This window comes from Glycine soja, chromosome 13 (genome assembly GCF_004193775.1).
Source record: "Glycine soja cultivar W05 chromosome 13, ASM419377v2, whole genome shotgun sequence".
Taxonomy (NCBI): Eukaryota; Viridiplantae; Streptophyta; class Magnoliopsida; order Fabales; family Fabaceae; genus Glycine; species Glycine soja.
In genome coordinates, this window is record NC_041014.1 from 25,668,066 (window position 1) to 25,691,385 (window position 23,320).

A 23,320-nucleotide genomic window follows, 5' to 3' on the forward strand; every position below is an offset into this window, starting at 1 on the left:
CTCATTTATCTCTATGAATTGATTATCAAATCAAATTTTAAATTATTTTTAAGTTGATTCGATTCAAATTCTTAGGCCGACCCATTGATCTTCCCGATTCTCATCTTATAATACCTCTCTCTTGTCTATAGTACGTATATCTTTTTAAATGTTTATTTATTTGAACTTATATGCATTTAATCGACAAAGTCAAATTTAGTTTTTCATATATATTTTTTTACTTTTGATTTTTTTAATCATTATTTTGCTTATTCTTGGTATATGGAATTATTTTATTTTCAAATAGTTATTTATTTGGATTCTCATTTTAGGAATAGATGTGTTAGAAACTTCTATAAAATTTAGTTAATTATCATATAACTTAAAAAATTATGTGTTTACAATTAATTCTCATGAGAAATTTTAATAATTTTATCGTCAATTAACATGTAAAATTTAATTTCTCCTACACGTTTAGAAAAATTTAACTTTTACTTATTCAAAAATTAACAAAAATTTATATTTTTAAGAAAGAAAATATCAAAAAAATATTTTCATTTTCTTTTGTCAAACATGTGGGTGAAAGTGTTTTGAGGTTAAGTTATGGTGAATTTATCTCTATTTGGACCTGACTTGAAATTTTGTTATAGTGATTATTTGAATTTAAATTTGATCCAATTAAGATCCAACAATATATACAAGACATGAGTGGATCAAATTGTTTTGTTAACATAATATATCGATATTAAAATTATATATATGATTAAACCATAAAATTAAAGTAGTATAACTTAAAAGAATAGGAGCATATATTTAGTCAGAAAAAAAGGAGTATATATTTTACAATATATGTTTCGAGATAAATATATTACATCAATATGATAATAAAAAATAATTTTATTTGAATTCTATATATTTTTATTAAACCCCTCTTAACAAAATAATTTGAAAATTATTTAGTAAGACTAAACATTAGTAAGGAAAAAAAAATATTAAAGACATGTTTATTTATTTCTTCTTTCTTACTTTTTAGTTTTAAAAATTATTTCCTAAATTAAATAATTTCATGTTATTTACTTAAATATCAATTTCTAAAACTGTTAACAAGGGTTTAAACTCGGGAATCAACTCAACCCACTACGTGCCTAGGTTGAGCCATATAAATTAACAAATTTTACAATTGGCTCTAAAAATGAACCCAACCCACCTATGACCCAACCCACCTAAGTAAACCTAATTCTAAGAGTGAACAACAAAGCACATACAAGTTACAATTACAAACTTTGTCAATGACGTGACTTGCACAAACACAATTGTGAGTCCATGACTCCCACTCGACCACTTTCCCTCTCCGTGACTTTGTCAACGACACCTCAGTCCTCACTCACAAGGCAGCGCCAACGGCATGCACTCACTCGGCCACTCTCCTTCTTTATCACTCATTCTCAAGTAGCTCTATGTCGAGACTCGAGACTTACTTTTTTATGCGACCTACTCACAAGTCTCAAACACAGCTCGCTACTATGACCTAGTACCATTGCTTTGCCACAACCCTATGCCGCTGCGAAGGTTCACCCCCAATCTTCTCTCATCGAATGCATCTCTATTTACCATTGATGCAATTGCAAGCTTTTTTGTGTATTACATATTTACAGTGTTTGATGTTGATTTTTTTTTAATATATATATATATATATATATATATATATAATATTTTTTTTAAAAAAAATTAGGTGGACCAACTCGTTTAACCCAACCTATGGAGCCTTAAGACAGGTCATTTTTTTCAAGATTAAACTATAACTGAGCCTGCTTGAGTTGGCCTGTTCATAAGATGGGTTGAGGTGGATTGGGCATAATGGACCAGACGAACCCATTTTAACAGCTCTATCAATTCTTGATAAAGTAATTATTAAATGTTAAGTTTGTTTCAAAAACCAAAAAACTATAGAGAAGTATTTTACTCACCGTGTTCTTTTGTTTTGTTGCTCTATCTTAAGAAAGTGGATTATCTAGAGTGGTGTTACATATGCTCAGACATGAACTAGGTTTAAGTATTTATAAGGATAACTAGGTTTAAGATGGGTTGAGGTGGATTGGGCATAATGGACCAGACGAACCCATTTTAACAGCTCTATCAATTCTTGATAAAGTAATTATTAAATGTTAAGTTTGTTTCAAAAACCAAAAAACTATAGAGAAATATTTTACTCACCGTGTTCTTTTGTTTTGTTGCTCTATCTTAAGAAAGTGGATTATCTAGAGTGGTGTTACATATGCTCAGACATGAACTAGGTTTAAGTATTTATAAGGATAATTAGTCAAATTTATCCTCAAAAGTGTAATGTGGTGATAAATTAGTTCCTAAAAGATAAAAAAATATAAATTTAATTCCTGAATATGCAAAAAAAAAAATACGACAAATTAGTCATTATGTTAAATTTGTGAGATCATTCTGTCATTAACTTACAATATTTAAAGACTAATTTGACAATAATTTATATTTTTTACGACCAATTTGATATGAAATTATAAAGTTTAGGGATCAATTTATCATTAAATTATTTATAAAACTAATTTGTTACAATTTTTGCACATTCAAAAGCTAAATTTAATTTTTTTATCTTTCAAAGACCAATTTCTTAGCGTCTCACATTTTCATGGACAAATTTAATTATTTATCCTATTTGTTATTTTCTTTTTTGGTTTGGAAAACTAAAAGCAAATTTAAAAAATAGAAAACAATCACATCCTGTGAGCCTATATCTCTATCCAAATACCATAATAATAATTATTCTAATAATATATATTTGCTCCAAATTTTATTTTTAGCTCTTTCTAAATTCAAATAATTAAATAAAATTGCAACAAACAATTATCAAATATTTAATATTTTCTATTTTTAATTTTCCATAACAGTAAAAAATAATAAAGACACCAAAATGGTACATGACTACATGCATTTAACACTTTTGAAAATACCAATAAAATAAACCTTTGTATTTTTTTTAAAAGGAGTTTAATTCCCCATTTTAATGCCGACATTACATTGCTAAACAATTGAGCTAAGATTCATTGTGTAAAGTCTCAAGATTCTAATTTTGTGAATCAAAATGTGATTGGGATGAGACACCATATTAAAAGTGGTCAAGTAAGTTTTTCAACAAAATATGTGATTAGGATGAGACACCATATTTCACACCTATACTATAATAACAAACAAAAAATACACATTTTGAATAATTTAAAAGTTCATCAGAAAAATCCCAATGATAAATCTTAATCCTTTTTAGTTATTAAATTTCTTAATGCATACTTGTAGACACATAATAAAAAGATAAAAAAAATAGAAATATTTATGACACCATAAGTATCAAAATTATTCAACATTTACCCATTTTAATAATTTAAAATATTTAATATTTTACCTCATAAACTTTAGAACACACAATGTATTCAAAAAATTATTTAATGGTCACTTATTATTGATTGAGAAATGCTATATCTTTTTGCAAATCTTCATGTTACTTTATAAAGGAAATATTAAATGAAAAAATAATATATTTAATATTTTATAAATATAAATTCATTTAATACTTTATCATGTAATCAAATATTGCACCAAGGTTTAGAATTTTTCGTATAAGTTTCATAGTTATACACTTTTGCAGTGTAAAAAATTTATATCGTCAATTAATTAAGTATTATAAAATATAACTTTAAAAAAATTATTATAAAATACAGTTTTGGTTTCGCAATTTTAATTTTTTCATTTTAAAATAAAAACATTTGGTCTCTTGTTTTGAAAAGTTCATTATTTCACTTCACTCTTTCAAACTAAAGACATTTGATCCTCTTTTTTTTTTAATTATAATTTTAGCCAAATTCTTGATTTTTCCTATATATTTTTTTTGATCTAGTTCAATCATAAAATTAACATATTCATTTAAGGTATCATAAAAAAAATTAATTAATTATAATGGAAGAAATAAAAGAACTAAAACATAGATAAAATTGAGGATCAAATCAAAATTGTATATTTTTTAAAATATAAAGACCAACATTGTGAATTTTTTAAACAAATTTGAATCAAATATTTCTATTTTAAAATATGAGAATTAAGATTGTAGATTTTTTAAAATAAAAAGATCAAATGTCTCTATTTAAAAATGAAAGAAAAAAAAATCAAAAGTATATTAAGCCTAAAAATTAACAAATTTTATATTTGATCATTTATGATTAAATAAAAGGATAAAACTATTTTATATTTTTAATGTATAAAATATTTTCTCGTATTCTTATTATTAATTAGTTTCTCTTATCTAGTCTAAAATATAAAAAAAATTAATTTGTGATAAGTGAGAAACTTAGTTAATCATATTTAATTACATAAATTTTAATTAAAAATTAATTATTTTTCTAACCTACCTTTTATTGGAAGTTGATATAAGAAATAATTTTTTTATTATAACTAAAATCTTAATTAAATAAAGGATATTTTAAAAATAATAATATTAAATAAGATATAATTAATTAAAAATTATATTTAAAAAATGTTTTTTTTAATATTTGAGATGGAAACAAAGACTAATTTGGGTTACTTAGTTGGGGATTCGAGAGTGGTGTGCGAAGATTTGAAAACGCAAAAGTGAAGGCCCACTCACTTCAAATCCATGCTACTATTACTATATAACGTCTCACTCTGTCACTCACTCCTTGTGGGGTCACACACTCAAAATCAAATCAAAACCCTAAATTCCCAATTCACCAAACCCTACAATGACCTCACAAGTTGTCCTACACAACAATTTCGAAACCAAACCCTCCGCCACCGTCACCACCATCGTCGAGTCCCCATCCGTCGCGCCGCCATCGCTCGCCGTCGCGAAGAGACCTTCCACCAAGGACCGCCACACCAAGGTCAACGGCCGCGGCCGCCGCGTCCGCATGCCGCCGCTCTGCGCCGCGCGCATTTTCCAGCTCACGCGCGAGCTCGGCCACCGATCCGACGGCGAGACCATCGAGTGGCTCCTCCGCCATGCCGAGACCTCCATTATAGCCGCTACCGGCTCCGGCACCGTCCCCGCCGCCCCCGTCTCCTCCGTTGGGCCCTCCGCTCCCTCCTCCGAGCCCATGGTCGCCTGCCCCGTCACGGCGGTCGGCGCTCAGGGAATGTTCGCCGTGCCGCCGCAGCCGAGTTGCCGGCTCGACCTTTCCCCGCCGCCTGGGATGGAGTTCGCGGTGAACGGTTACCGGCACATGCCGTTCACTGCGCTTCTGTTGCAGCCGGCGACGGCGGACGAAAATCAGAACGACGAGTCTCTCGGCGAACAATGATAGCGGTTCGAACCATTGGATTTTTTTTATTTTTAATTTTATTGATTTTTGGGTTAGTTTTTGGTTTTGCGTGGAATCAATGTAAATTACTATTATAAACCGTATGAATGTGAATATTATAATATATTTGGACCTTTTTTGGTTTGGGGGTTTAATAATGTGTACAAAATTTAGATTCGGATTTGAATTCGGCGGTCATTGGGAGTAGAATAAGACGAGCATTTTCTTCGTCGTGTTAAAATTCCAAGGTATGGTTTTGCCCAAAAGTTTTATGATGATTTTCGAGACATGTAATCGTGTTATTTGTTGGCAAATGTGGTCGAGTGTTTCTCAATTTTGTTGTGTTTCTGTGATTAGATTAGTGCAGTGGTTGTGGTAATTCAGTGTGTATCGGATGAACATTAATTTAAATGGAATTGATTTTATAAAATTGATTTTGAAATGAATTGTTTTTTATATTGTAATTGTATAGACGTGATAAAGGGGGTTTGATGTAGTGAAATGGGATGGTCTCCAACATGTAAACTAATGTTTAAATTCACAATAGTAGAGGTGTTCGCATTTACACTGCCTAGTAAGAAAAGAAATAAGATTAGATAAAAATAACTGAGAAATAGAATAGATTTAGAGGTGTTTGGATTATAAGAGAAATAAAGGTGGGAGTGGGATAATCTTAAATAGCTACATAATTAATGAGATTAGTGGGTGTGTATTGTTCAAAAATGATTGAGATTGGATTGAAACAATAGACACATAAATTATAAGTTCATCTTACCATGAGATACATGTGAAATCTTATTTGGTACATGGTTTTATGTAAAATTAATTTTAGGTATTTTAGGTAAAGTCGATGTGCATTTCTATCTATGTTATTTTTTAGTACAATATATTCAAGTGGAACTTACATTTCCTTTTATTTATTTCCATCCTATTTTGTATAAGATCAAATAAACTCTCTTTTGCTGCTCCTTCCTATTTCCATCCCCCACTTACATTTCTTTGTCATCTCTTAGCCACCAAACACAAAGAAATGGGATGTCTTCGGTAGAGAAAAAATGGCAAGACGAAGAAATAAAAAGGTGTGAATTTCACATTTTTTTTTATTTCTTTGCTCAATTACATAAAAATAGCTTGGCAGCATGATAATTACTGTCACAATATATATTTTGAAAAAATAATCAATTTTCAAAAAGAATATTCCATTATCTCCTGAACAACAATCAATTGTCAGTAACTAATTGCTTTTTTTTTCTTTATTGTTTTTTCTATCTACTTTTTTTAAAAAAATTTCAAACCAAACACCCTTAAATTCACTTATTTCTCATCTATGTGAATGTATGTATACATGATTTTGATGATGTCAAAAGAAGAATCAAACAAGGCTCATTTTGCTTCAAGAATAATTCAAGATTGCTTCAACAAACAAAGCCTTGTTTCAAGATTCACTAAAGACCAAGCCTTGCCTTAAAACAAAGTGCTTTCAAGACATGCAAGGCTCTGGTAATCGATTACCAGGAAGTGTAATCGATTACCCGAAGACAGGGTTGAGAAATAGCTGTTGAAAACGGTTTTGAATTTGAATTTTCAACATGTAATCGATTACCATATGTCTGTAATCGATTACCAGCAACGAAACTTTGGAAATTCAAATTCAAAAGTCATAACCCTTCAAATTATAACTGTGTAATCGATTACACAAACATTGTAATCGATTACAAGTGGAAAGTTTTCAGAAAATCTGCCAACAGTCACATCTTTTCATTAGATTTGTGAATGGTCATCAAAGGCCTATAAATAGGTGACTTGGGCACGAATTTTAGACAGAGAGTTTTGCTTGGCAAAAATGTCTTATCCTCTCAAAAGACAATGAGAGAGATTCCAAAAGAACTTCATTGTCAAATGCTCTCTCAAAAGAAATCCTTGGCCAAACACTTGCAAAATCTATAAGGATTCCTACATGATCTTTATTGTAATATTCTTCTCTTGAAGAGAGAATTCTTCTTCCATTCTTCTTATTCAATGAGATTGGTTAAGAGACTGTGAGTCTCTTGTTGTAAAGGATTCCTGAACACAAGGGATGGGTTGTCCCTGTGTGGTTCAGACTTTGTAATGGATTTTACAAAGATAGTGGAAATCTCAAGTGGGTTGCTTGAGTACTGGACGTAGGCACGGGTTGTGGCCGAACCAGTATAAAACTGTGTTTGCATTCTCTCTTCCCTTATCTCATTTATGTTATTGCAATCAATTTTGCCTTGCATGTTTATAGAACATTATTAAATTGATTATTGTTGCTTCTTCTGCATTCTAAGCCTATCCCTCTTAAGATTATTGAGGCCACAAGGTCCAACAATCTATGTGCAATCACTCTATTTCTATTCACCCAATTTCTCACATATGTCTTCTTTCCTATTAAGCACACTGTAAATAAGTGATTTTAGTGCCTTGCAAAGAAATTGATTGAATCTAAAATCAATTATATAAGTAACTTTAAATAGTTTTTGCATTAATTTTTTTACAGAGTTTTGTTGTTAAGTTTTTAGAATAAAATCATATAAACATTAATTATTCTACTTCAGTTTTTAACCAAAATAATTTTTATTTAAAATTAATTTTACAAGCATTAATCCTAAGGTTTCATGGTTATATAAAATTAATTTTGATTTAGAATTAATAATGTTGGTAATTTGCAAAAAGTACCTTCACATTAGACTAATCTGTAACTTATGAAAAAAATTAATTGTAAAGTTTTCCTTGTGATTTTTTTCCGCCAAGTCTATAGTTATTTATAGAGAAGTAATTTTTGAAAAAACTATAATGTATAGCTAGTATTTTATTGGGTGTTTATAAGACAAATATTTATTTTATATAATTAAAGTTCACAATAAAATGAATACTTTTTAATATAAATTAGAGTTAAATTATACAAACAACATCTACTTCAGTTTTAATGAAATTAGTGTGGAACCCATGCTTATGCACAGTTAAAATAAATCAAAAAGGGAGAGAGTGATTGCCTGAGAGAGAAAATAAAAAGTAAAATATAAAAAATATCAATTTTGTGCCCAGCCAACATGTGATAGTTGATTGGACATAGTTAATACATATATATTACGCTGATATTTTCAAATATTAATGTAAATGACGTTAATTGACATTAACATTTTAATTTATAAAGATAAAAAAAAAATCTTCTCTTATTTTAGGACTTGTTAAAGAGACTCAATTAAGAAAAAAATAGTTGAAGAAGCTAATTAAAAATTATCATAAGAGAAATAAGTAGATTAATTTAACCAAGATTATTAAATTGAACAATTTTTGTTTATAAAAAAAGAATCTTAAAAACTAAATAAATATGCCATATTTAGATTTCAGATTTTATTAGATGAGACTCAAATTTTACAGTCTAACTAGCCCAATATATATAATATTTTTTTACCTTTATTCCCTAAAAAATTCAAAATAAATTTGACCCATTAGATAAGTTTGACCTGGATTAATTTTTAATTTTTTTTTTACAATAATGGCAATAAATTAGAACTACCCAAATCTCTCGTGGTTTAGATGTGTTATTTTCTTCCTTATAAAAGATCCTTGATCTCTTAATGTCTATCTTTCCCCTAATTTCATTCAGAACCCTCCCCTAGCCGCAGCTTCTGGTTCTCTCCGTCTCGGTGGGGCCCGCAAGTCGCCGTCATCGGTGAGTGCTCTTCCCCGTCCCTTAGGAGAGGTCTCTGATTATTGGGACAATCAATAGATTCAAACACATGTTTTCAAATTCAGCTTTCTATAAGTTGTTGTTTGTACTTCTTCTTGTCTCTGCACTCTAGCTTTTAGTTGATTTTAATCTTTACAAAAAAAAGTATCTCTGTAAAAAAAAAAATGTTCCTCAAAGTTTTTCTTCTTATCCCAACTGGTGAGTTCTGTTATGTTGTTTGCTTTTGCTAAACTGAATTCCTATATTGTTTCGTGCATTTCAGATTATACACATTATATCTTTGTGGAATCTGTGTTTTTGGAGGATTAGTTAGTTTGCAGCAGTTAGTAGGATGCCTCTGCAACTTTTTGATGGCGGTGATTCCGAAAATTACGACGTTTCGAACATCAAGGTAGATGAGGAGTATGCTCGTAGGTTTGAGCACAACAAGAGGCGGGAGAACCTCCAGCGATTTGAGGAATTGAAAAAGAAGGGTGTTATTGATTCACCTTCACCCTCGCATTCTGAAGGTGAGGAAGAATCTGAGTCTGAGTCGTCATCGGATGATGATGACGACAACGACGACAACTATGAGAAGCTTGTTGATTCTAGAAGGAGTGACAAGAAGTTCTTTGAAATCTTGATTAAGGTGAAGAAGCAAGATCCTATTCTTAAGCAAATAGATGTTAGGCTCTTTGGGTCGGATGATAGTGGTGATGGCGAAGGTGGTGAAAAGGAGAAAGTTAAATCAAAAGACAAGAAGGGTGAAAAGCCAATGTATTTGAAGGATGTGGTGGCAAAACATTTGATTGAGGAGGGGGCAGATTTTGGTATGAAGAGGAGGAAATAGATGAAAAGGAAAAACGTACGGGTAAGAAGGTAATGCCTTCCAAAGATAAAGGCTTTGTTAGTAAGGATGGGAAGAAGACTTATGGTGATGAGCAAGAGGAGTTGAAAAAGGCTTTTTTGGAAGCAGTAGAAAGGGAGGGTTTGGAAGATGGTGAAGAGGATTTTTTCATTGTGAAGGAGAAGGTAGGTAAGGAGGACAAAATAGACTGTGATGACAAGGAACTTGAGGAGAAGCCGGATGAGTATTTTGGTGGAGATGCAGAATCAAATGAAAATTCCAAGTTTCTGAGAAACTATTTCATGAACAAAATGTGGATTGACAAGAGTGGGAAGAATTTGAAAGTCGGAGAGGGCGAATTGGAAGATATTTCAGAGGATGAGATGGACCTTGAGAGACAGGAAGAATATGAGTACAGATTTCAGGAAACTCCAGGAGATAGGGTGTTGGGCCATGCTCGGAAGGTGGAGGGATCAGTGAGGAAGAAGACAAATGCAAGGAAAGAGCAGAGAAAGAGCAAAGAGGAGAGAAGGGCTAAAGATCAAAAGGAGAGGGAGGTGGTGTTGAAACGTTTAAAGAATTTGAAGAAGCAGGAGATACGGGAGAAGGGGTTAAAAAGATAATGAAGACTGCGGGGATCCATAATGATGACATTATCCCATTGTCTATGGCAGAAATCGAAGAGGAATTTGACCCAGAGGTGTATGATAGAATGATGAAGAAGGCATTTGATGAGAAATATTATAATGCAGAGGATGCTGACCCTGACTTTTGTAGTGACAATGATGACATTGAGAAGCTAGATTTCGAAAAGGAGGATGAATTACTTGGGCTTCCTAAAGGCTGGGATGCATGCGGATCTAATGGTCGATTTTTAGCTGCAAGGGATAAAGCATTGAAAGAAAAGATGGAGAGCACTAGTGATGATGATCTCCCAGAAGAAGATGAAAAAGAAAAGTTTGAGAATACTAGTGATGACGATCTCCCGGAAAGAGAAGAGGAAAAAGAAGAAAAAGTTCCCGAGGAAGGTAGTCAGAAGAGGAAGCGCAAAACAGCACTTTTGGAGAAAGCAAGACAGGCAATGATGGATGAGTACTATAAATTAGATTATGAGGACACAATTGGGGATCTGAAGACAAGATTCAAGTATGCCAAAACAAAACCAAGTAGATTTGGCTTGAGTGCCTCAGAGATACTATTGATGGATGACAAGGACTTCAATCAGTATGTTTCCTTGAAAAAGCTTGCTCCTTACTGGGAGGAGGAATGGAAACTAAGCAAACAAAAAAGATACATGTTGAAGATGAGGGCTAAGGAGCTCCTTTGTGCATCAAGTTTGGATAAGAAGAAAAAGAAGTCAAAGGTTGATTCTGGCAAGATAACTTCATCAAAAAGTGTTGTGGAGAACAAAAACCAAACACAGAAGAATCAAATATTAATACGGATTATCTATCAAGGAAAGCCAAGAGAAGGCGACAAGTAGCTAATTTGCAATTATCGCAATCGAGGCTTAAAGCATATGGAAAGATACCCTCAAAATCTAAGCATGGAGGAAAGCACTGAAAGCTATCAATTATTTATGCAGGTAATTACTTCAGTGTGAGGTTAATTTGAATTTTGAACTAGCTATATAAAAATATCCATTGCTGTTGTTAAAAAAATGTCGGCTTTAGTAAAACATTTCTTTTCTGCTTAACAAGGCAATTATTTTAAATTAACGTGATTATATCCGGCCACAATAAAGTGATATTGGATTAAGTGTATTTATTTATTTTTGAAAAAGAATTGTCTACCTCTCCCTCCCCAACCTTGCCTGCTTGTAACTTTTTTTGGTGTTTTGCAGAAGGAACCTACTAACCAAAGAACTTAGGATCTGAAAAGAGGATTGGAGCTTAATATTGCAAAATACTGGGTGGTGGATGTTTTGGCCAAACTGTTTTTATGGAGAAGTTTTGTTTGTCTTTGTGTTTTCTCCTATGATTAGTCCGTGGAATTTGTCAGTACACAAACTGTCAATTGGACCAGCAATTCAGTTTTGACCAAATTGTGTTTTCATTATTGCATTTAGAATTTGTGCTTTAATATTTGCTAGTCTTGCTGATTGAAAACAAGCTGCAACTGTTACTAGGCATAGGATCACAACTTCATTGAGCCCTGAGCTCTAGCATACGTGTCAGATTATCGTCACATTGATATGTCAGTGTCTCGTCTTTACTAGCATGTCACGTGTTAAAATTGCTCAATTTTGAAAACTTGAGGAACCTAATATGCAATTAAAAAAATTCAAAAATCAAAATTACACGATTGGAAAACTTTAGGGACACCAAAAGAGAATTTAAGTTTTTATTTTATGATTCAAACTATTATTTTTTTCCAAAAATCAAAACTTACTTTCAAAATGCTTATTTAAATAAAAATATCTTCTTTTTTACCATAACTCTTTCATGGTCAATTCATTTAGCATCTATTTTGTCAAAATTGAAATTAGATCAATTCATTTAGCATCTAATTTGTCAAAATTGAAATTAGATGAACATGGACCCTAATTTGTTTTCAAAGTTTATACTGCTAATTCCTCAAATGGGCCTGCTTGTAACAGTTCTTCTTTAAAAAAAGTACTTTCAAACCATTTGTTTAACTTTTCAAAATAATCAAAAACTATTTAAAATAATTTCTCATAAACCCCAGATATTGGTCGAGTAAACCGAAACAGAATCTCACACTTGACATGCCACAAGTTTGAGCTCGCATTCCTTTCTGGATACATCATTTAAATTAAGTTAACATTTATCTACTAAAGTTTATCTTAGTTCTTATATTTTATACATATAATTGAGTTTTTATGATTTTATTGAGTTTTATGATTATGCATTGATAGCATTAAAGTACTTTATAGTATCATTATAAATCATGGTTGATATGAATTTTAAAATAATTATTATAAAAACTAAAATTTATTATACATGATAATCTATCATTAGATAATATTGTAAAATTATTTTACATTATAATCTTTTTTTCTCAATTTTAAAACCACTATAAATTAGTCTCTAGAGTAAGAGCCAGAACTAAGTAAGCTTGATGACCAAGGATCAATTCTTAACAAGTTTAAAATTATAGGAACTTAAGACCAAACCTTTTGAGTAGAAGAACTATATTAGATATGAGAAATTATAAGCATTAAAAACATATTTAAACTTTTAAATTGTGAAAGAATTGTCGTCATGTTCAAAATCAGTCCGAGCATAAGTACTCGTCATTTCAACCTAGCAAACTTTACTAGATAGTAATTATAGTACAATAATATAACCTGGTGAATCAAGATGAAAACAAACTAGATAAATTGCTATACTTTAACCCTTTATGCATAAAATGTCATTGGGATGTAGCTGCCTCGCCACATTATAATTAATAAAAAGGAAAATCAGATTATTCATACAAAAATAACCGGCAAAGAAATGGGAATATAAAAATTAAGGGCTATTCTATAGCACCTCAAAGGTTTGATATCCCTGCTAAGTTGAAAGCATCCTTATTGGCTGTTGGCTGACTCTTGGATGAATTTTGATACACAGTCCAAAATGCAGAGGCACCAAATTTTTGGGTACATGTTCAGGTTCTATGGCAGCCACACTATTAATGCTTAGTCCCAAAGTTCCACCACCTTTTCTTCTTTCTCGACTCACTTGAAGGTATATCTGGATCAATAGGTTATTAATGCATACATGATAGACCAACCCCATACCATATATTTGGAAAATACTAAGGCTAAAATAAAATTTTGGTCCCTCATCTGAATTTTTGGTTTCAGTTTGGTCCCTTAAAGTGTCCCTCCTAGATCAAGTTAGTCCTTTCGTTAAATAATCACACAAATTTGGTGAACTCAATGACACTAACAAACTGTGACTTTCGTTAATTGATCACACAAATTTGGTGAACTCAGAGACACTAACAAATTGTGAGAGATACCACGTGAGCCAAAATTAATAGTTAGTGCAAAAAAACTAACAGAAGGACCAATTCAGTCAAACAAACTTTAAAGGACCAAAATGAAACTTTTTAAACTTAGAGGACCAAAATGAAACTATTTAAACTTATGCCACGTGAGCCAAAATTAACAGTTAGTGCAAAAAACTAACACAAGGACCAAAATGAAATTTTTAAACTTTGAGGACCAAACTGAAACAAGAAATACAAATAAGGGCCTGAAATTATATTTTCACCTAAATAAATATCTAAGTGCTAACAAATCCAATTGTCTAAGAGAGTTAAACACAGGATTTGTCAAATATATTAAATTTCAACCAAATCCTTCAAACTATTGGTGAGCTTGTTTCAAACTGATTCAAGCTAAATATAAAAAATTCATAAAATTACCTCCTTGAGGATAGATGGAGTTGTAATGCACCTCTGCCCAAAAACTAAGGAAAATCACTGTCATAAAAACACAAAATCAATGCAAGCTGATTATATGTGATTGATGAATGATGAACAATGAAAAAATGGTCATAAAGCAATCAATACCCAATAAAATGCCAAAGCCATCAATGGTTCACAAATTCATAGATTTAGTATAACACAAAATATTGATCCTGGCACACAAATCAAACTTTTATCCAACCAATTTTCATAATTAGGTTTCCAGATAACAGATATTGAAGTTTCAGTATTGTTCATTAGATATTGAATGTCAAATTATGGTCAAGGTTGAAAAAGATTTCAAGAAACAATGTGATGTGAACATAGTTAACTAAGAAAACAAAAGTTTGAAGAGAAAATGAAACAAAAATGGGAAAGAAAAATTTAAAACAGATCAACAGAATGAAGAAGATCTTACCTCCTTTTGGCTTCTCAAAATGAGGAAGTATTTCTATGCAACACGTATCCTTGAAAGAAGTCATCACAAATATTCTCACGCCATACTGGAGAAAAAAGGAAAACAATTTCAAAGGTATCAGTCATAAATAAAAAGGCATATCATTTCATTATTGTTTTCAGATATTATTATTGCTATAAACTAAAAATGGCATCATCTTAGGCACAATTAAATAGGGAAAGAGGGTTGACAGAATTAAATCAGGTAAACTATGCCTGAAATTTTTTATACATCGATTCAATGAATTTAAATCAACAGTTTCTTTTAAAGGATTACAACCCTGCATTAAAGACTATTTATTAACAGTTTAATAATGCCTGTGATAATAATAAAATGTTGGGTAATGTGTTTTAGGACCTTGGGATTCCGAATAAAGAAGGAAAAGGAGAAGCCAAAAGCTCCTAAATAAAACTCAATTTTCTAAAGCTTTTTTTTAAAAAACTTATCTTCATTAATTTTTTTTCCAAACATTTTAAAATTCTGTTTGGTCTAAGTTCTCCTTTTAAGGAGAAGAGAAGCTTAAAATATGTTATGCTAAACATTACCTAACTGGCTAACTGTCACAATTGAAAATATTCCAACATCAATAAGGCAATAAATGGTCCATTTCGTAGGCACAATAGTTTGGTTGTTAACAGCCAAATTAATATATAGGATATTTTCTAGAAAAATTAGAAGTTAACACTGTAAAAAAATAATTGATAAGCAAAAAGCAAACCACCAAATTTGAAGTTTGCAAGCCACATATTGTCAAAATCAATGGACACCTTACCGATTCATTATTTCTCTAGAAGATTGGCGAAATAAAAAAATGTCTCACAGCAAATGGAAGAACAATGAAAAATATCCAAACAAAGTTCAACATAAGAAAAATAGTAAATTGCAAGACTTATACCGAATCTGCAGCTGCTTGAAGGGTGACATGATCCCCCCATTCACCACTCCTAGTTTCATTTACAATGAAAAAAAAAAAAACTATTAATTAGCTCAAAAGAAGTTTCACATATTGATAGATAGAAAGAAAGAAATAAGAGTGCAGATTATTACTTAGACATCTTCTCCAAATATTCGGCATATTCCATGGGAACATATCCCTCATAAATCTCTGGATGAGACTTCAGCTGGTTAAAAACTCCATTCAACAATCAGAATCCAAGAATAATGCAAAAAGAAAAAAAGCATTGCAGACATTAAAATTTAGACAAGCATAATAAAGCATAATCCACTACACTAGACTACAAACCTTGTTCACAACTTGTCGTCTCACATACTTGTGGTGATCAGGTGTGTTATACAATTGATCAGACAATGCACGGAACTGGAGAGGAATAAAAATAAAAGAATTAGGAATTGATACTTATATTAAATATGGAAACTAACTACATAAAACTGATGAATGCTACTATGCACATATTGATAAACAAAAGAATTGGAGGGAAATGCAAATTAAAAGCAACAAACCTGACAATTACCATCACCTTGTACCATATGCTCCACAAAGTCATATAACTGCAATCTGTTTGAAAACATAGGCGGCTTAATTTGTCATGTTGAGTGTAAGTCCAATAAAAGAAAATATACATGAAATAAATTATTCTTTCAATCAGCATAAACACTAAAAATTATTAATGAACAAAAAAAAAGAAAACACTCAATGAAGCCCATTTGTTGCAATAGTTTCACTGTAATTGCAATCATTAAATTACTGGCCAATAAAACATGCATCGTGACAACATTTTGTTAGTTTTTCACCAAGGAGGAATAATGCTTATGACTTACCTATCCAGAAGCCTTTGATGATCTGAAGTGGCTTCATCTATTGAGGGAATTTCTCCATTAATTTTTGGAACATGCTACAAAAGAGGGTAAAAACCAATTTTTAGGCATGGTAAATCATACAACTGATGAAAAGAAAAGAACTTTCTAAAACCATACTACATGGCCTGGGCAGTAGGATGAAAACAAAGAGATAAAATTCATCATAACAAAAACAAAAATAACATCTAGCACTTCTAAAACTCATTTTTCCTTCCACCCCCTCCCCCAAAACTGACCACCATGTATCAGAGTAGAAGATTCAAACCAGAAGCTGCTTCTTTCATCATTGTGTATGAAAACTTGTGGACTGCAGGATTAAATCTTCAGTAGTTCACAATTAAAATTTAAAAAGCAATCATGACTTACTGTAAATACCAATTAATGTAATGAGTAGAAAACATAGGTCAGAGAGAAGCTTATAACCATAAGTTGACAAAAAATATCATATTGGAACATAATAAATAAGCTATTTCATACTTAAATGACCATTAAAGGGGTATATATATTGAAGGGCAGGTCCAAAAAATAAAGAGACAGAAGCAAAAGAGGCTAAACATACAGGAATTGGAACCATCTGGCTCAGTCTCCTCCCTATTTCACCATCAAGTGGATAATTGTCTGTAAGCTCCAATGAGCTTTCCTCTACTTCACAGGGACTACAACATGATGAACTAGAAGGTTCTATGTCACCAACTCCATTGTAAGCATAATCATGACCTGAATACAAAAAAATCTGATTGAACTAGCCAAATTCATGCAAAAAAGATAATTATAAACTAAAAGCAAGCACACAGAAACTTTGAGCCTTAAATGATACCTGAACAGTAGTTCATCATCGATGTGTTATTCCAATCACATGTAGGCTCAGAAGCATGGAACTGTTCTTCATCTGTCTGTGAATATCCTGAACACTCAGCAATATCTAGCCGGGAAAATTCTTCTTGAAGAGCCCGTGCAATGATCTCATCATTTTGTATTTGGTTACTTTCAGTATCATAATGGCTATGGTAGTAGTGTCCATTATAGACATCACCAGTATCATGTTGAATTATGTCACTGTAGTATCCAGGACTATAGGCAGGGTCACTGTCAAAAAGATTAATACCCCACTGCACAACATCTGGATGCTCGTATAACCCCATCTTTAAGTATTAAATTTGACTAAAAATCTGAAAGTCTTCTTCCAGATAATGTTGAAATGATTCCACACCAGCTAAAATAAACCTGCCAAAATAAGCTGTACATTAATAGATTGGACATTTACCAGTGGTTAAGATAATGATATGCTAAATCAAGAACAAATCATAGCATTGAATACATCAGACCAGGCAGTGTGTGTCTAATTAAACTGAATCATTGAAGATCTAAAATAGAGGTGTCATAGCATTGAATACATCAGACCAGGCAGTGTGTGTCTAATTAAACTGAATCATTGAAGATCTAAAATAGAGGTGTCATGCAAATCTGAGAACTAGATACTAAAAAATAGACAGGTTTAAGTATAACAGTTAATAAAACAAAAAATTGCTACTTGCCACTCTAGTATAATTTATATAACTTTATCAGAATTGTTCACAACAAATTTGACAAGTAAATTTTACCGTATACATTATCATGCCCAATAGTTGATATTTGATACTAGAAGATTTTTTGCTTTCCAGTCTTTTCACAATAGCAACAACAATCAAAACCTCTCCCACTAAGTAGGGTTGATTACATGGTTAAATCAGTGTTATTAGATTTTATCAAAAACAAAATTTCACCAAAACCATTTAAGTATATTATGTTCCTGCGCATTAAAGTTTGACTAGTTGAATTTCTCTAAATGCAGCCACAAACATGACTACGTGCTCTAGCATGACTGGCCAAAGACTACCTTTCAGATTCAGATACAGGAGCTATGGGAACTTAAGCTAACCTAAGTAATAATACATTAATACACCCTCATTGATAGGCTAATATGTAGTTAATTATTTGAATATCAAAAGTAAATGAGACTGATTTCAACACTATCCAATGTTATGAAAGGAAATGTCTACTTTGCTCTCCTTTCCAGAGAACAAAATAAAATCACCCTCCTCCATGGCCCTGATAAGAAAAAAAGAGTAATTTAGCACACATGGCTCTACCATGATTTGGGGAGGAATTGAGAATACCAAATGTAGAGAGCCTTCGTCCCATTGAGTGAGCAGAGAGGCTGTTTCCACATCTAGGCCAATGATTTCCAGGTCAAGAGGCAGTAAATTTGACCTGCGGTGCAAGGGCTCAAAACCCTCTAGGAACACCAACGGGTGAGGTTAAAGTCAACACCTAAGTAGAGATTAGTCTCACAAGTCACACCAAAAGGATGTGAGGAATCTTCATGTTCTTGCCAAAAAATAAAGCAGTAATCTTTTCATTGCACAAGTCTCCCTCTTGAAAGTAAGAGGGAGTAGGGGATCCAGCTCCTCTAAAGTGAGCAATTCACTTTAGAGATTAGTCTTACAAGCCACACCAAAAGGATGTGACGAATCTTCATATTCTTGCCAAAAAATAAAGCAGCAATCTTTTCATTGCACAAGTCTCCTTCTTGAAAGTAAGAGGGAGTGGGGGATCCAGCTCCTCTAAAGTGAGGGAGGGGATCCAGCTCCTCTAAGGATAAAGTAAATTATCTCAGTTGTTGACAAGAAAATCAATGGTTGATATTACGTGCACATACATAACAATTCATAGATGTGTTGGAATATTAATATATTATCCTTCGATTTTCTCATTAATGACTAAGATTACTTACTTGACCTATTCTCACTTCAGAGGAGTCAAATCAAAGGAGGGAGTAACAGAAGCAAGAGCCATCAAGCATCTAGTTCCTTTTTTGTTATTGAGATCAAATAACTGTTAGTTTTACCCTCTATGGTCGTCTTCTTAGTCCTGCCTCAACATCAAAAAGCAAATCACGACCATTCTGAACCTATTATTACCTGGATCCTCATTAACTAACTATGGGCTGTAAAAAAGGACATGCACAAAACTATGTCCATGACTCTATTCCCCACTACTTTAGTGTCAGACAACAGTAAGTGGAGTTGCATATGCAAGTTCAACTGTTGTTGAAAAACAAACAAGAGACGAACCATAATTGAAATCCAAAGCATCCTAAAAGAATACAAAAAAGAAAAAAACTCCATCGCATTAGATTTCAACATAAAATCAATTGGCGTTGCCTAACAGATATATGAGACTTCTTAACACATCACACCTCTGGAGATCATTACTTAACACCAATCCAAAACAAACCCAGAAACGCTCGAAAGAAAAAGTTTCCAACTTGGAATACAACAAACTACCAAATGATCCAACACTAAAAAAGAACCAGAAATTGAACAGCACAGCCAATTAACAAAACAAAACATCAAAGTTAAATAAATAAATAAAAGACACCCCACCTCGGATTCAGCACCAACTCAATTGAGACAATCCTCGAGAGACACAGCAATAGCGAAAACAAAGGGAGGTACGAATGCAATAGGCAATAGATGAGGATGAAGCATTGAATTGAATATTTATGGTAAGAAAATGGACGAAAAAAGGTGCAGTTTATATACAGTTTGCCACGGCGTTAAAGGTCGAACACCTTCTGAAAAATGCTGCTTCATTGTTTTCGCATTTTGAAGCACTGGGCGGCATTTTTTAACGCCAGTTCTTTAATCCCGAAAATTTCGTCAAAATCTAAATCATAAATTGCCTACCCATTTGGCAATTCGTCATGATTTAACCAAAAAGATTACATTTTTGGTATCAATAGCCGTTGATTAAGGTTTGGGAATATGGTGGGGACTAGAGAGAGTTTAACGGACGGTTCAGATTGGTTGCTGAGTGAAGAAGGTATCAGAACCAACGTCTTTAATTGGACCAGGATTGTCATTAATTTCTCTCTCCCTCCCCTCTCTCTCTTAATGAATTTAATTTTTTTAGTTGAATAATATTAAGGAATTTAATTTGCATGTACAGTTAGTCAAACAATTTAATTTCTATCCATGGGAAATTAATTAGAATTTATTGTTGAGAGATGTTTCTTAAGATGGTAGTTATTACAGAAATTAATGATTTATAAAAAAATAATAATTACAAAAATTAGATCTTTTGCGTATCGCAATTGTACTATAGTATTTTGATATTTTCATCGATTTTTCGTTAAATACTTAATAAATTTTATTAATATATTATTGGTTGGTGACATGATACTTCCTCTAATCTTTATCATGAAAAAAATATTTTACAATTATTCAAAAATTAAGTAATTTCATTTAATTGTATTAATGCTAAAATAAAAATAAGTTTTTTTCTTAAATTATTCTTCATTTGAATTTATCAAGTATATAAAAAAAATTAGCCTCATTAAATGAAGAGTATTTTAAAGATTATTTCATTAAAAGAGATAAAATTAGTTACTAAATTAATTACGGATATGGGCAGATTTTAAAAAAAAAATTATCATAATGGGTATTTTTTATAAAAATTTATGAAAATGGATAAATCGTATTTTGATATACGATTTCAAAAGAAATCGAATATCAAAACACGATTTTACTTTTTATTTGTTTAAAAATATTTATTTTTTTCTAAGAATTGAAATCGAATGTTAAAATATGATTTCAGTTTTATTTTTCTTTTTTCTAATGAAATCATATGGTAGGGCATATTTTTATATATTTTTCTTATTTTTTAAAAATTGAAATCGTATTGTGTTGCACGATTTCAGTTATGTTTTTTTTATATGGGTTTTATTTTTACGTTAAAATTTATGATTTTTTTAAAAATAAAAAAGATATATTAAAAATAAAATGGTATATGAATGAAATTTATAAGTTAAATAATATATAGTAATTAATTATGCTTGAAAGATTAAAGATTACAAAAATATTGAACATAGTTCATTGTTTATATGGATAATTATCACGATGATAATTTTCATTTTAACACACTAAACATTTCTTTGGTCTATTTGAAACTAATTCATTCATTTTATTATGTATGTGACTAGTAGTTGACTTGCTTGATTGAAATCGTCGTATTTTAGGATTAGGAACAAATTTTGGACCTATATATCGAGACCAATAATCCTTATTTTCAAGAAAGTGGAACTAAAGTTCATAAGTCTTGTAAATATTTTGCAACTTGTATTTTTTCAATCATGGACGTGGGACCAGATCACATATACTTCTCCACGCGTAGAAGAATACACAGATGATGAGGCTCACACAGGGTTAGGGTTTCCTCTTGCGCATAGGTATGTCATCAACTATATGATTCTATTAATTATTTTCATTTTTTTCTTCTCACATGTATAACAAACAAATTGTTTTACATGATAGGTGGTCTCGTCCCACGAAAAAAACAACCACTACTACCTATGCAATGCATATTATACGTTACATGTTTGACCGATTACATCCAAAGGAGGTTATTTGTTTAATAAGACCTTTATTGTAATATTTTTTTAAAACCATTATGATATGCTATTATAATTTTAATTGCAGTTTTTAGGAACTCTTTATCAAAAGTCTCACTAAGCCATTTAATAAATGTTGAGGTTTCTCCCGTAACTTGTGCTTTTGTACCTTTCATATGTTTCGCCAATGTGGAATTGCATCAAGTAGACCGGGTCATGAGACAATTTGGCTTTCATCAACATATTTTACCTGACCCATTAAATCAAGATTAACTCCACAAAGAAGACATGAGAGGAAAAATCGGTAGATATTGGCTCCAATACCAGCAAGAATGGATTGCTATGTGGAATGATCGTCACAATCGTATAGTTCAAGGTTAGTAGTATCAAGGACAAATACATTTGTGTGAAAATTCACAATACATGCAATGATATATATTGAGAACTATACGATACATATCACCTCACGAGTTACCGCCTAGTGAGGAAGTAAGTATACAATTTGATATAATATAACTTTATATTTTACTAAAATATTATATCTAATTATTCATAATTTTTTGCAACATGATGAGCCACAAGCAGAACCCAGTTATCAACTGGTTTCCTCTTCCAGATATATGCCCCACCATCAATATGATGTTGAGCAATCTTCTTATTAGCAACTGACCTTCTCAGGTTAAATGCTCCAAAATCAATTTGTTGGGCAATCTATTTATCAACAAGTCGACTTCTCCGAGAATAGGCCCACTTTAAGTTAACAAGCATTTTAGCCAATGGGGTTTTCAACATGTACATCTCAATTTGTGTTTCATCAAGTTCCTTATACTTTTGATATTTTTCATGGACATTCAAATATGTTTGTCACCTATTTCACAACACCACCATCTGCATACAATCCAACATCATTAATGGATTTTTATCGTCCCACATTACCTCCTAAGACGGGGAACAATGGTGATGATAAATGCAATGTAGATGAAGATAATAATAATGATGGTGACAATCTTAGGGCCAATAATGACGGTGATGATACTACAAGGGGAGCCTAGCCAACTCAACATGGTCGTAGACCAAGACAAGGACAAGTGGAACCAACTCAACAACAATAACAAAAAGGAAGACCACGATGTCACATGCAAAGGCCTACATGTAGGACATCATCCCACAAATAATTTTTTTTAATATATGTAATATGTAGTTACTTTTCTTTTTTTATGAAAAATTCCAAGTATTTTATATTAGTCAGCCAAAAATTATTAAAAAATTTAAGACAAGTGTTACCTATTCAACACAATTTCTATTACAAAAAACAAAATCATGTTCAAATACACGATTT

General features: G+C 31.7%; 2 protein-coding genes and 1 pseudogene across 4 annotated transcripts; 2 read left to right on the forward strand and 1 right to left on the reverse strand.

The window, feature by feature from the left end:
- Positions 1-4,672: 4,672 nt before the first annotated feature.
- Positions 4,673-5,602, forward strand: LOC114381496 (transcription factor TCP11-like). The gene has a single exon (XM_028340766.1). The coding sequence runs from the start codon at positions 4,758-4,760 to the stop codon at positions 5,313-5,315; it is 558 nt and encodes a 185-aa protein (XP_028196567.1). The 5' UTR covers positions 4,673-4,757; the 3' UTR covers positions 5,316-5,602.
- Positions 5,603-8,897: 3,295 nt separating this feature from the next.
- LOC114380757 lies at positions 8,898-12,043 on the forward strand (annotated as a pseudogene).
- A 1,127-nt stretch (positions 12,044-13,170) lies between these two features.
- LOC114380760 lies at positions 13,171-20,310 on the reverse strand. Of its 3 annotated transcripts, XM_028339798.1 has the most exons (12): positions 19,976-20,310; positions 19,324-19,460; positions 17,368-17,774; positions 17,110-17,267; positions 16,512-16,585; positions 16,194-16,248; positions 15,976-16,050; positions 15,780-15,853; positions 15,628-15,676; positions 14,694-14,778; positions 14,234-14,290; positions 13,171-13,554 (listed from the first exon to the last, which is right to left on the reverse strand). In XM_028339798.1, exons 3-12 carry the CDS (start codon positions 17,690-17,692, stop codon positions 13,493-13,495), a joined length of 1,014 nt encoding a protein of 337 aa, XP_028195599.1. In that variant the 5' UTR covers positions 17,693-17,774; positions 19,324-19,460; positions 19,976-20,310; the 3' UTR covers positions 13,171-13,492. The 3 variants fall into 3 exon arrangements, with proteins under 3 accessions (XP_028195599.1, XP_028195598.1, XP_028195600.1); XM_028339797.1 differs by lacking the exon at positions 19,324-19,460; XM_028339799.1 differs by lacking the exons at positions 19,324-19,460; positions 19,976-20,310 and adding an exon at positions 18,707-18,825.
- Positions 20,311-23,320: the final 3,010 nt, after the last annotated feature.